Source organism: Aquarana catesbeiana, linkage group LG05, assembly GCF_042186555.1.
Source record: "Aquarana catesbeiana isolate 2022-GZ linkage group LG05, ASM4218655v1, whole genome shotgun sequence".
Lineage (NCBI taxonomy): Eukaryota > Metazoa > Chordata > Amphibia > Anura > Ranidae > Aquarana > Aquarana catesbeiana.
Genome location: NC_133328.1, coordinates 416,391,864 through 416,407,135, shown reverse-complemented (window position 1 = coordinate 416,407,135; position 15,272 = coordinate 416,391,864). Strand labels below are relative to the sequence as shown.

The following is a 15,272-nucleotide window of genomic DNA, read 5'->3' as shown; positions in this document are numbered from 1 at the left end:
GTTAACCCCTTCACCGCCCCCTATTGTTAACCCCTTCACTGCCAGTGACATTTTTACAGTAATCCATGCATTTTCATAGCACTGATCGCTGTAAAAATGCCAATGGTCCCAAAAATGTGTCAAAATTGTCCATGTCCACCATAATGTCACAGTCCCGATAAAAATCACAGATCGCCGCCACTACTAGTAAAGGAAAAAATTAATAAAAATGCCATAAAACTATCCCCTATTTTGTCGACGCTATAATTTTTGCGCAAATTAATCAATATACGCTTATTGCGATTTTTTTTTTTTTTTCCCAAACATATGTAGGATACCTATCAGTCTAAACTGAGGAAAAAAATATTTTTTTTCTTATGTATTTTTTGGGGATATTTATTATAGCAAAAAATATAGTTTTTTTTTTTTTTTTCAAAATTGTCGCTTTTTTTTGTTTATAGCGCAAAAAATAAAAACCGCAGAGGCGATCAAATACCACCAAAAGAAAGCTCTATTTGTGGGGAAAAAAAATGTCAATTTTGTTTGGGTGCAACGTCGCGCGACCGCGCAATTGTCAGTTAACCACTTCAGCCCCCAAGGAAATTGCTGAGAGGCATGTTGAGCCCATTGAATATTATTTTTTTTTTTGTCCCAAGTGATTTGAATAATGACAAAAAAAAAAAATTACAAAAAGTTGTCACTAAATAATATATTGCTCACACAGGCCATGGGCATATGTGGAATTGCACCCCAAAATACATTTAGCTGCTTCTCCTGAGTATGGGGATACCACATGTGTGGGACTTTTTGGGAGCCTAACCGCGTACGGGGCCCCGAAAACCAATCACCGCCTTCAGGATTTCTAAGGGTGTAAATTTTTGATTTCACTCTTCACTGCCTATCACAGTTTTGGAGGCCATGGAATGCCCAGGTGGCACAAAACCCCCCCAAATGACCCCATTTTGGAAAGTAGGCACCCCAAGCTATTTGCAGAGAGGCATGGTGAGTATTTTGCAGCTCTCATTTGTTTTTGAAAATGAAGAAAGACCAGAAGAAAAATGTTTTTTTTTTTTTTTCTTTTTTCAATTTTCAAAACTTTGTGACAAAAAGTGAGGTCTGCAAAATACTCACTATACCTCTCAGCAAATAGCTTGGGGTGTCTACTTTCCAAAATAGGGTCATTTGGGGGGGGGTTTGTGCCATCTGGGCATTCCATGGCCTCCGAAACTGTGATAGGCAGTGAAGAGTGAAATCAAAAATTTACGCCCTTAGAAAGCCTGAAGGCGGTGCTTGTTTTTCGGGGTCCCGTGCGCAGGTAGGCTCCCAAAAAGTCTCACACATGTGGTATCCCCGTACTCAGGAGAAGCAACAGAATGTATTTTGGGATGTAATTTCACATATTCCCATGGCTTGTTTGAGCAATATATCAACTTTGTGCATAAAAAAAAAAAAAATTGTCTTTTTCCCGCAACTTGTGTCACACTATAAAATATTCCATGGACTCGACATGCCTCTCAGCAAATAGCTTGGGGTGTCTACTTTCCAAAATGGGGTCATTTGGGGGGGGTTTGAACTGTCCTGGCATTTTATGCACAACATTTAGAAGCTTATGTCACACATCACCCACTCTTCTAACCACTTGAAGACAAAGCCCTTTCTGACACTTTTTGTTTACATGAAAAATTTTTTTTTTTTTTGCAAGAAAATTACTTTGAGCCCCCAAACATTATATATTTTTTAAAGCAAATGCCCTACAGATTAAAATGGTGGGTGTTTCATTTTTTTTTTCCACACAGTATTTGCGCAGCGATTTTTGGGGAAAAAACACACTTTTTTTATATTTTAATGCACTAAAACACACTATATTGCCCAAATGTTTGATGAAGTAAAAAAGATGATCTTAGGCTGAGTACATGGATACCAAACATGACATGCTTTAAAATTGTGCACAAACGTGCAGTGGCAACAAAATTAAATACATTTTTAAAAGCCTTTACAGGTTACCACTTTAGATTTACAGAGGAGGTCTACTGCTAAAACTACTACCCTCGATCTGACCCTCGCGGTGATACCTCACATGCATGGTGCAATTGCTGTTTACATTTGACGCCAGACCGACGCTTGCGTTCTTCGCCTTAGCGCGAGCGCGGGGGGGACGGGGTGCTTTTTTTTTTTTTTTTTGCTTTATCTTATTGTTAAACTGTTCCTTTCATTTTTTTTTTTTTTTTTTAATCATTTTTATTGTTATTCAAGGGAATGTAAATATCCCCTATGATAGCAATAGGTAGTGACAGGTACTCTTTTTTTGAAAAAATTGGGGTCTATTAGAACCTAGATCTCTCCTCTGCCCTCAAAGCATCTGACCACACCAAGATCGGCAAAATCTAAGTCATGAAATGCTCGTTAGCTTCCGTTTTCTTAGGCCATAGAGATGTTTGGAGCCACTCTGGTCTCTGATCACCTCTATGGTCAGCTGGCTGAATCACCGGCTGCATTCTCAAGTTCCCTGTTGAGACAGGAGAGCCAGAGAAAAACACGGAAGACGGTGGGGGGGGGGGGGGCATTCCCTCCCACTGCTTGTAAAAGCAGTCTAGAGGCTAATTAGCCCCTAGGATTGCTTTTACATGAAAGCCGACCGCTGGCTGAAAAGAATGATACCAAGATGATACCTAAACCTGCAGGCATCATTCTGGTATAACCACTCAAAGTCGTGAATTGCGTACCTGAAGACAAAAAAACGGTTAACAATAAAACACAGTAAACGGTAAAGTATAAAAAAATTGCATACCTGAAAAGCAAACATGATAAAACATAATAACAATAAAACATTGCAGAATAGAATACAGTAAAAAAGAGCAGAACAATAGAGAGAGAACAATGAAACGACAGCTATTTTTTTTTATTTTATTTTTTTTTTTTTTTTACACTTTTTTTGTAACTGTAACTTTTATAACTGTAACCGGTTCCAGGTTCGGGTCTCTCAAAATGCGATGGCATCTTGGGAGACCCTGTGTTAGTGTACCTAGTTTGTGCAATGCTGTACCCTACGCTAATACGCAACTAGTGCATGGTAGCGTTCAAAACATTCACCAATGCAAAGACCAGGATTGTCAGGACAGGAGGGACAATAATAGCGGGTGTCACGCCTATATCCGCGCTTGCTGCAGACACGACATCTTTTTTTGGGGGGGTTCGTTGGGTAGGGGCACTCGGGAGGACATAAAAATGCCTCTCATGCAGCCGACTGCATTTGGTTGGGGATGTGAATGGGGGAAGTACGGGCGCTGCAGAAGTGATGGGTTCCCAATTAGGATTGGCGAATGCAGCAGGAAGGGCGTTATGGGCACGACGGGCCTGTGTTTGTCTTCTTCTTGGTGGCAGCGGGACACTTGTGCTTGCCACCTCACCAGCTTGAACTGCACTTATGGGACACGCCACGTCACCACGTGTTACTGCAGTGCTGGTTTGACTACGACCGGGGTGTACTAGGCCGCTGGGGCTTGGCAGTTCACCAAAACGCTACCAAAAAAACTGTTAGCGATCGCAGGGATCAGGCCTGACTCTGCGAACGCTGCAGTTATGCGTTTAGTGTTTTGTAAGTGACAGTGATCGATCGATACTGCACTTGGGTGGGCTGGGCCGGGCAGAGGGGCAAAACGCAGGTGCTAGCAGGTATCTGGGCTGATCCCGCTAACACTGCTTTTTGGAACCCTAAACTGCTGGGGACGCTAGTATAGATCTGATCAGATATTGATCCGAACAGATACTATACCACTAAGGGAGGTGTAAGGTGCGTGCGTGGGTGTTAGCGCTACTGGCGTTAACCTGACGCTGCCTGGGGCTGGTGCTTGCCAGTTCACCAAAATGCTACCAAAAAAAACAGCGATCGCAGGGATCAGGCCTGACTCTGTGAACGCTGCAGTTATGCGTTTAGTGTTTTGTAAGTGACAGTGATCGATCGATACTGCACTTGGGTGGGCAGGGCTGGGCCGGGCGGAGGGGCAAAACGCAGGTGCTAGCAGGTATCTGGGCTTATTCCGCTAACACTGCGTTTTCAGGAACCCTAAACTGCTGGGGGCACTAGTATAGATCTGATCGGATCAGATATTGACGGCGAACCTAAATATTTACCTCCCTAACTAGCGCCACCAGTGACACTAATACAGCAATCAGAAAAATGATCGTTTAGTGACACTGGTGACAGGGGGTGATCAAGGGGTTAAAACTTTATTAGGGGGGGTTGGGGTGTACCGTAGACTTAAAGGGGGCTAACACTAACTGCCCTACCACACTAACTATCACAAACTGACACCATGCAGTAATCAGAAAAAAAAAAAAACTGCTTGGTGTCAGTGTGACGGGGGGGGGGGGGGGGGGGGCGGGGGATCGGGGGGTGTAAAGTGTGCCTGGCATGTTCTACTGTGATGTGTAGTGTTGTGCACTCACATTGCAGTCTTCTCTCCTCGGCGCCGGAACGGAAAATACCGAGCCGAGGAGAGATGACATCATTTCCTTTGCTGCTGTTTACCATACAGCAGCGGAATGATTCTCATTGGCTGGGAGCGATCGCGAGGGGGGGGCCACGAATGGATGGTCTCCCCCTCGCCTCTCATGGCTCCCAGATACAAGCCGACCGCCTCGGGCACCGGGGGGGGGGTCCGATCGGACCCCCCGCCCGCGGGAGGCAGATCATGTACAGGTACGTGATTCTGCCTGCCCGTGCCATTCTGCCGACGTACATCGGCGTGAGGCGGTCAGCAAGTGGTTAAAGCGACGCAGTGCCGTATCGCAAAAAGTGCTCTGGTCAGGAAGGGGGTAAAATCTTCCGGGGCTGAAGTGGTTAATTTGCACACAGTAAAATCAGCATTTTTTTCTAGAAATTTAGAACGCACAAGCATATTTATTTTTTTGAATGCAGAGGTCTTGGAAAATTAAAATGGTGGCTCCTTCAATCGTTTTATTTCACGCAATCTCAGCCATTTTACAATTGCATATTTTTCAGGAAAAACTTCACTAAAATTCATTTTAGTGCACACAAACAATATAATATAAATAGATACTAGACGTGCCAATGTTCAAAGTTAAGTGCATCTGAGAAAAAGCGACAAACTTTAGTACCCAAACTTTTTTGTAGGCAATACTTAAAAAGCCTTCGCAGGTTACTAGTGTAGAGTTGATCGTGAATGATGGCTCTAGAACAGGGGTAGGCAACCTGGGGCCCTCCAGCTGTTGTGTAACTAGATTTCCTATGAGGCATTGCAAGGCTGGCAGTTACAATTACTCCAAGTCATGATGGGACTTGTAGTTCTGCAACAGCTGGAGGGCCCCCAGGTTCCCTACCCCTGCTCTAGAATTACTGCTCTAACTGTGATGTGTGTGGTGCAGTTTGTATTTGCATGATGGCTTTGGGTAGTGACAGGTGTGCTCTTTATGGCGACATCAGGGGTCTTTTAGACCCTCAATGTCTCCCCTGCCTTCCAGGGCAGCTGATCAAGCACAAATTGTGCTTTTTTTGGCACTGTAAGTTATCGCTTATACAAGACAGCTGATTGCTGGCTGTGTTTACAAAAAAGAAAAAAAAGATCATAGCCGCAGTTTTGTTCTTGTGATGAAACCCTTGCTGACAGGCTACTGTATGTATGTGTGTGTATACACACACACGCACACACATTAAAAAAAAAAATATATATATATATATATATATATATATATATATATATATATATATATATATATATATATATATATATATATATATATATATATATATATACACACACACACACAGTGGGGATGGAAAGTATTCAGACCCCCTTAAATATTTCACTCTTTGTTATATTGCAGCCATTTTCTTAAATCATTTATGTTCATTTTTTCCTCATTAATGTACACACAGCACCCCATATTGACAGAAAAACACAGAATTGTTGACATTTTTGCAGATTTATTAAAAAAGAAAAACTGAAATATCACATGGTCCTAAGTATTCAGACCCTTTGCTGTGACACTCGTATATTAAACTCAGGTGCTGTCCATTTCTTCTGATCATCCTTGAGATGGTTCTACACCTTAATTTGAGTCTAGTTGTGTTTCATTATACTGATTGGACTTGATTAGGAAAGCCACACACCTGTCTAAATAAGACCTTACAGCTCACAGTGCATGTCAGAGCAAATGAGCATCATGAGGTCAAAGGAACTGCCTGAAGAGCCCAGAGACAGAATTGTGGCAAGTAACAGCTCTAGACGCTTCTTATAGCCTGTAATGAGTGTCTGGATTCTGGATGAATGTATTTTGGACCATTCCTCCTTACAAAACATCTCCAGTTCAGTTAGGTTTGATGGTTGCCAAGCATGGACAGCCCACTTCAAATTACCCCACAGATGTTCAATGATATTCAGGTCTGGGGACTGGGATGGCCATTCCAGAACATTTTACTTGTTCCTCTGCATAAATGCCAGAGTAGATTTTGAGCAACGTTTTGGGTCTTGTCTTTTTGAAATGTGCAGCCCCGGCATAACTTCAAGTTTGTGACTAATTCCTCAACATTATTCTCAAGAATCTGCTGATATTGAGTGGAATCCATACGACCTTCAACTTTAACCAGATTCCCAGTACCGGCACTGGCCACACAGCCCCACAACATGATGGAATCTCCACCAAATTTTACTGTGGCAAGTGTTTTTCTTGGAATGCTGTGTTCTTTTGCCGCCATGCATAATGCCCCTTGCTATGACCAAATAACTCAATGTTTGTTTCCTCAGTCCACAGCACCTTATTCCAAAATGGAAGATGGCTTGTCGAAATGTGCGTTTTGCATACCTCAAGTGACTCAATTTGTGGCGTGTGTGCAGAAAAGGCCTCTTTCGCATCACTCTCCCATACAGCTTCTCCCTGTGCAAAGTGTGCTGAATTGTGGAAGGATGCACAGTGACAACATCTGCAGCAAGTTGATGTTGTAGGTCTTTGGTGGTCCGTGGGCTGTTTTTGACCGTTCTCCCCATCCTTCGCCTCTCCAATATTTTATGTGGCCTGCCACTTCTGGCCTTAACAAGAACTGTGCCTGTGGTCTTTCATTTCCTCACAGTGCACACTGACAGCCTATATCTCTGCGATAACTTTTTGTAGCCTTCTCCTAAACCATAATGTAGAACAATCTTTGTTTTCAGGTCATTTGAGAGTTGTTTTGAGGTCCCCATGTTGCCACTCTTCAGAGGAGAGTCGAAGAGAACAACAACTTGCAATTGGCCACCTTAAATACTTTTTCTTATGATTGGATGCACCTGTCTATGAAGTTCAAGGCTTAATGAGCTCCCCAAACCAACTGTGTGTTCCAGTTAATCAGTGCTAAGTAGTTGCAGGTATTCAAATCAACAAAATAACAAGGGTGCCTAAATGTATGCACCTGTCTAATTTCATTTTGATGCATATTGCGCATTTTCTGTCAATCCAATAAACCTCATTTCACTACTGAAATATTACTGTGTCCTTCAGTTATTTGATAGATCAAAATGAAATTGCTGATCCAAACACCCAAATATTTATAAATGACAATCATGGAAATTGTCAGGGGTTCCTAAACTTTTGCATACAACTGTATATAATGTGTGTGTATATATGTGTGTGTATGTATGTATATATATATGTATGTGTGTGTGTGTGTATATAGATATATAGATATATATATAGATATATAGATAGATATATAGATATATAGATATATAGATATATAGATATATCTATATAGATATATATCTATATCTATCACACAACAGTTATTAAAGACATTTTTTTTTTGCTATAAAATTGACCCACAAGGTGGAAATCATCACAATACCACCCCTCCTCTCCAATTCGTCCAGTCAAAGAACACAGTGAAAAAAATGTATGATATTCCATGAATGCCGGGGGGGCTGACCAAACAACCCCCTGTGGTCAGTGAGCAGAGGGGAAGTCGCTCGCACAGCACTTGAGCAGCTCCCAGAAGACTGTGGCTGTCGCTCTAGTAGTGTCAACAATTCAGGGATTTCATGTTTTCTCAACAGCTCATCGGGTATGAGATATGCACATACTTATATTGTGCCAAGCTGGACCAATGTAAGTATGCAATACAAATAATTCCTGGAGTTCAGCTTTAATAAACCAACTTCTTGTATAATTTACTCTGAACGTTCTACAGATTTATTTTAAAATAAGGAGCTGTGAGATCGACTATAGCCAGAAGATTATATCCAGTTTGTCTGCATTCTGTTCCCAACTCTTACTGGATCATTAAAGGCGAGTGCTAGGAATTTTAATATTGTGGGGGAACGGGGGACTTATAAATATGTAAATTATACGTATTTAAAGTCATGCATCCTTTAAACTGTATTACAAGGCAAACCGTGTTTTTAATCTAGTTTTGAATAGAATGTGGAAGAATTAGAACTTTTGTTGAGTTTTTACTGCTCTCTGCAGCTTCATTAATTTTACCCTTCCTGTCCTACTAACAGCTTAATCTGATGGAGTCTAGCCTTCCCCCTACTCTATTAAAGTAAAACATTTTTATTTGTCTGTGTTGCTGTTGCAGAGTTCCTCTCAATTCCTGACCGGTAAAACCAATTATAAGGAAGTAAGAGTAAGCAGTAAAAAACCTAACAAGGGGGTTTTCCTACTCTTATTCAAAACTGAAAACAAAAAAAATTTGGCTGGACATTAAACCCTAGGCACCGACAGTAGCAAATATGTAGCCTCTCAGCAGGTGGGCCTTGGCGCCGGGTGGCCACATTTTTGAGTACCAATCAACTGATACAGCTGTGCCAAGAAGCGCGCTCCTGGCAGTTACCAGCGGCTAATTGAAAACTTCAGTTTGCTTCTTGCGATTATTGGCTTTCTGATCATGTGATCACCATGACAGCCAATCACGGTGGTTACATGATCATACACCCCACCTCCTGGCCCTTTAAGAGGTTTCAGATGCCTGGAAGTGCCGGCGCAAAGGGGTTAAGAAATAACAGGCCGCAAACTTTTCAGGTGCCAAGATGACCCAATAATTTGGGACACATCCAATTTGGAAGCAAAAAAGGTTGCTTGGCAGCTCTGCTTCCACCTGGAAGAGCCTTTCACTATCATTCTGGGTTTGGTTACAGCTCCTATAAACACTATCCACTAAGGAGCCTCCACAGATTCTCAAAATGGAAGCTTAAAACACCCATTCTGAGAGACTTCTGCTCTGTAGTGTGAAATGCTGCCACAATCTGGCAGTCTGCAACTAAGGTAAAGCGGTAATAAACCCAAAACTGAAATTCTAATATATTGCAGCTTACCAGTCATTCAGTGTACTTGCATCAGTTGCTTTTATTTTTTTTTAGGCTTTCCTCCCCTCCTGTTTTCGCCTGGGGACCTGGCCAGTAACATACCTTCTGTATCAGCATGCATACACTCTGGATGAATGAGCACAGGGGGGGCACAGCAGACAGCAGCATTGGCAGTGGGGGGGGGGGGGGGGGGGGTAGAAGAGTGTTAGATGTATTAGCAGACTTGGATACACTATAAAATGTGAGCTAGAGTTTGCTTCAATATGGTCATTGGTTACAGCAACAGTTTTTTTTTTTTTTTTTTTTTCTTCCAATTGAGATAAAAGTTTTACATGAATAAATAAGGGCTGATCATTTTAAGCACATCACTAGTGTTTAAATGGTTTATCGCATCCCTGTTAACTGATACATCTGAAAGAGAGCTTGTTCTTTTGAAAAACAGACTTACTGGCCGGATCACCAGATGAGAATTAAAAAAGCAATCCTGAAAAAGAAACCTAATAAAGCAATCACATCCTAAGAATGGGTAAGCTGCAGTATGTTTGCTTCTGGGTTTAATACTGCTTTAATAACTGCTGAGGCTCTGTTGCTAAAGGCTTTGGGGGGAACTTAAACTGGAGCAGACTGTATCCGGAACAGCTGTGACTTGTGACCAACTTCAGTCTGTTTAGTTTAACCGGCTCACGTAGGTTTACTGCGGCACAATGGCACCGCTGCACGAAACTCCAAACCCCATAAGGAATTTGGAGGAGGCCAAGTTACCTTTTTTAATGAAGGATAAGTACTTGACTAGAATATTTACTTTTTAACCAGAGTTTAGTATCACTTTAAGCTTTGAAAATGAAAGCTGCTGATTGGTTGCCTTGCTGTTCCAGTCTAAATAAATTAAACTCAAAGAAGGGAATTTACTGTGTGTAATATATCCTGTTTTAATGAAGGTTTTTGTTATTTTACAGGGCATTTTTCATTTCCAGTTAGGGAGAGGAGAACCAATGCTGCACACCCGCCTGCGTCCTCATTGTAAAGAGTTTTTGGAGAAAATTGCTAAGCTGTATGAGTTGCATGTTTTCACCTTTGGTAGCAGGCTTTATGCACATACTATTGCAGGTCAGTAGCAATGCCAAATGTAAATGTCTACATTTAAAGTGATTGTAAACCTCTGACATATGAACAAAGCATACTCCTCTATAGTGTGTGTACTTGTCTCAATCCAGAGAATTCTCATTTCTATCTGCTATTTCATTCTTTTGCTATTTACATGAGTCACTTCTAACAAGTTTTCCTGATGCTAACAGGTTAAAAGGTGACAGACGAGAGGACTTCAGCACACAGCCTGTGTTTGACAGCCTCAGCTCTGTTGCTTTGTGAAAGGGGGTGTGCAACTGTGTACCTTCCCTCTAATCAGCTCTCGGAGCTTATTTCGCCGAGATCTGCAGAGTGTAATATCAGCTTCCTGCCCACAGCTTCCTGCTAGCTCAGACAAGCTGTATAAATTCTGCACTTTGAAGGCAGTAGAAGAGAGGGCCACAGATAAACAGGTGCAATTTATGTAGGAGGATTTGTTTAGTCTGTATATTGCTTGAGGCCAGTCACTTCACTGGGTGGTTTACAACCACTTTAAAGGTCTCATGCTGCATACCTTTAAAAATGTTTTTTTTTTTTTGTCAGCTGTGTTTTTGTTTGATTAAATGCTTTCTCTTTTCTTATACAGTACTTTTATTAATGTTACACTGTAAATGTATTGTGCATTCTCAAGTAGCTACATGCCAGAGTGGTAAAGGGGGCTGTTAAGCCCACACATCACTGCTATTAGTATTGTACGTTTTTGCTGGTGTCGGGCTCTGGCTGTCAGTATGCAGCTGAAGTTCCTGTTTAGATGATCTGTGTTTCATAATCAGAACTCTTGGATATGCTAAACATTCTGCTTCAGGTTTACACTTATGCGATTGCAGAAATCGCATGTGAATCGCACCACATTTCTGTGCGTTGCAAATTCAGCCATACAGTTTGTATGGCTGAAATCGCATTTGCACCAAAAATGGTGTAGGACCCTTTTTCGGTCCGTGCTGGAATTGGTTTGCATGGGTGTTCAGACCCATGCGATCTGATTCCACATCTCGCACTGCGTTCTGCGAACTGATTTGGGTGGTGTCATTAACTTTTTTATATTGACACCCACAGCAGTTCACAGAGTGCTATGTGAACTGCCTGCAATTCAGATGTGATGTAGGAACCCAAACCGGAATCTCTGTGAAATACTGCATTGCACCAGTGTGAACCTTGACCCGATGCGCGTGGCCGGCGGTCGCAATCTGTTTAAGCACACAAATCCCTGTGCTGTCAGAAGAGAGGACACATGTCCTTTGTTCCTAGTAAGTAGGAATAGCGAAATGTCTCCTCTCCTACTCAGTCCTATCCCCATACAGTTGGAGCACACTGAGGGAACACACATTTAACCCATTTTAGTATAGAGTCAAAAAATGGGGTGGTTGGTGCTACCTGAAAAAACCTGTATACTGCTGTATAATAGGAAAAAACCCCACGAGGTTATTTTAATGCAATAGACTGTTACACACCAGTACCCATACCATCCAAAAAATTAGTACAATAGAAAGTTACACACCAGTACCCAATTTCATCTAAAAGATGTGAGATATTATTTACCAATGGTTAAGATGGAATACATGTAAACACCCCTAGATCAAGGTTTAGGGTGTAGAGTGGTATATGGTGGAAAAAAACTGGTAGGTAAATGTGTTGACTGTATCAGTACAATGTGTAGACAAAAGAACCTCAGCATACATGTACCAATATATGCTGTCACGTCTAAATAAATATATGAATCAAACATGAGCAGTCAGCCAAACAGGCACACTACACATCAGACAGTGGGGCTTAGAGCCAAAAGTGTGTTGTGATGTGCAGATCAAATTGATATGTAATAGTCCCATAGGTATTTAGCTGCATCAAGCTAGAACAACATCAGGGTGACTTTAGTGCTCAAAGATGTTTCCAGGTGACTTCTGTGCTCCACCTTCAGATTTCCCACTCAACGGAACCAGGCACCCCTACAGGGGTAGTAGGCGTGTAGTACTTTATATGGAGATCACTGCTCCCTGGAGTCTGCGGTGGGTATCCCGGATGTGTCCTCGGTTGTAGGTGCTGTTATGCCCTCATACACCAAAAAAATGAAAAAAAAGCTCCCATAGTGTAGTAAGATCAAAAAACGTCCGTTTATTTAATTAAAAACAGATACAGGGAACAAACTTCCAGATTCCGTATGTTCCAAGCCAGTTATACACATGGGAAAGGATAACACCAGTTCCCAACAGATAAAAACAGAAGAAAGATCAATAAAAGCAAAAAAAAGTGTACCGAGATAGGGGATACCGGCAGCTATGCGCTCCAACTGCGTTCCACCCACTCGTAAACACGGAAGTGACGTAGTGTGCATGGCTCCGACCGTCGCTGAGGACGTCAATGACGAAACGCGTATGACGGAGCCACGCACACTACGTCACTTCCGTGTTTACGAGTGGGTGGAACGCAGTTGGAGCGCATAGCTGCCGGTATCCCCTATCTCGGTTTTTGTCGTTTTTTTTTTGTGTATAGCACAAAAAATAACAACCGCAGAGGTGATCAAATAGCACCAAAAGACAGCTCTATTTGTGGGGAAAAAGGATGCAAATTTCATTTGGGTACAGCATTGCATGACCGCGCAATTACCAGTTAAAGCGACGCAGTGCCAAATTGTAAAAAGTACTCTGGTCAGGGAAGAGGTAAAACCGTCTGGGGGGCTGAAGTGTTTAAATTCAGCAAAGTAAACTGCTTTGCAAGAGGAATGTAATTAGAATGTTGATAGACATAAAAATGAACTCCTGTTAAGTGTTTGGCATGCGCTCTAATATCTTCGTAAAAAAAATGTTTTCGACACATGACTTTACATAGGTAGTTCTACAGTGAGGGAACCTCTGCTGATTTTGAACGTTTGCCCACTGACAAAGAATTGATCAGTCTATATTTTTTATATTTTTTGGTAGATTTATTTTACCAGTGAAAGACAGAATAACAAAAATATCCAGAAAAATGCATTTTAAAAATTTTTTATAAATTGATTTGCATTTTAATGAGTGAAAAGAGTATTTGACCTCTTCGGAAAACATGACTTCGTGCTTGGTGGCCAAATCCTTGTTGGCAATCACAGAGGTCAATACGTCTCTTGTAGTTGGCCACCTGGTTTGCACACATATCCAGGAGAGATATTGTCCCACTCCTCTTTGCAGATACTCTCCAAGTCATTAAGGTTTCCAGGCTGACGTTTGGTAACTCAAACCTTCAGCTCCCTCCACATATTTTCTATGGGACTAAGATCTGGAGACTGGCTAGGACATTCCAGGACCTTAATGTGCTGCTTCTTGAGCCATTCCTTTGTTACCTTGTGTTTTGGGCCATTGTTGTGCTGGAATACCCATCCACAACCCATTTTCAATGCCCTGGCTGAGGGTAGGAGATTCTCATCCGAGATTTGATGGTACATGACCCCGTCCATTGTCTGTTTGATGCGGTGAAGTTGTCCTGTCCCCTTAGCAGAAAAACATCCCCAAAGCATAATGTTTCCATCTCCATGTTTGACGGTAAGGATGATGTTCTTGGGGTCATAGGTAGCATTACTCCTCCTCCAAACACAGCAAGTTGAGTTGATGCCAAAGAGCTCGATTTTGTTCTCATGTGACCACAACACTTTCACCCAGTTCTCCCCTGAATCATTCAGATATTCAATAGCAAACTCCAGACGGGCCTGTACATGTGCTTTCTTGAGCAGGGGGACCTTGCAGGTGCTGCAGGATTTCAGTTCTTCACAGCGTAGTTTGTTGCCAATTGTTTTCTTGGTGACTATGGTCCCAGCTGCCTTGATATCATTGACCAGATTCTACCATGTAGTTCTGGGCCGATTTCTCATGATCATTGAAATGCCAGCACTGATAGGCGGCACTGATGAGGTGTGGACTGTGTCAGTAGTTTATTTTTATTTTATTTTTTACAATCTGTTGATTTTTTTTGTTATTTTTTTGGGGGGGGCAACGTGTCAGTGTTTATTTTATTTTTACAATTTAACCTTTTAAAATATTTTTTTTAATTACAATTCTTTTATTTTTAACCAGCCCTGTGGGAGGGGGGCTTTGATGAAGGTATCAGGGGTCTAAACAGACCCCCGACATCTCCCCTTTGAGACAGGGAAAGGGACCGAGGACCCAGATTCCCTAGTCCCTTTCTCTGCAGCCTCAGCTGCATTGAAGATGAATGGAGAAGAGACAGACTCCTCTCCATTCATAAACTGAGACATCGTAAACAGTGCTCCGTTATGAATACACTGAGTCACTAATCGCTGACTGTGCATTAGGAAAAGGAAGGAGCCGGTAAATGACAGATTTACCGGCTCTTTCCTCCACACTCCATCCTGCCAGATCCAGGAAGAGGGGGAACGGAGGAGCACAGAGGGGAACCAAAGCAGACCCGGGGAGCCGCGGGAGGACACAGGGCGGGACCAGAGCTGACCCGGGAGCCGGAGGAGGACCCGGGGAGCCGCAGGAGGAGAAGGCAGGCAGTTACAATCACCAATCTTGCTGCATACCTTTTTAATAAAGCAGCTGAAAGCCGCGGGATGGAGAACAGGAGAAGCGGCAGTCAGCTGCTTTATTAAAGGGTATACAGGGAGATTGGTGCTTGTAACTGCCCGCATCGATCATCTGTGAGGCTGCCCGGCCCCACCCCTCTTGCTATGCTGAGTACGCAAGTATCCGCAAGTACTCGTGCAAATGCTTGGTATCGGCACCAATACCAATAGTCGTATCAGTGCAACCCTACTAATAATCACATCAACTGTTGTCACCCTCTCACCAAGCTGCTTGGCGATGGTTTTGTAGCCAATTCCAGCCTTGTGTAGGTCTACAATCTTGTCCCTGACATCCTTGGGCAGCTGTTTGATCTTGACCATGG

At 42.4% G+C, this 15,272-nt stretch overlaps 1 protein-coding gene across 1 annotated transcript in view; it reads left to right on the top strand.

Annotated features, from left to right (window-relative positions):
• The window catches only part of CTDP1 (CTD phosphatase subunit 1), a 202,139-nt gene that overhangs the window by 69,476 nt on the left and 117,391 nt on the right, over positions 1–15,272 (top strand). The window contains exon 5 of the mRNA XM_073632797.1: positions 10,232–10,382. Within this exon, the coding sequence (XP_073488898.1) occupies positions 10,232–10,382 (151 nt within the window). The remainder of the gene's footprint in view (positions 1–10,231; positions 10,383–15,272) is intronic.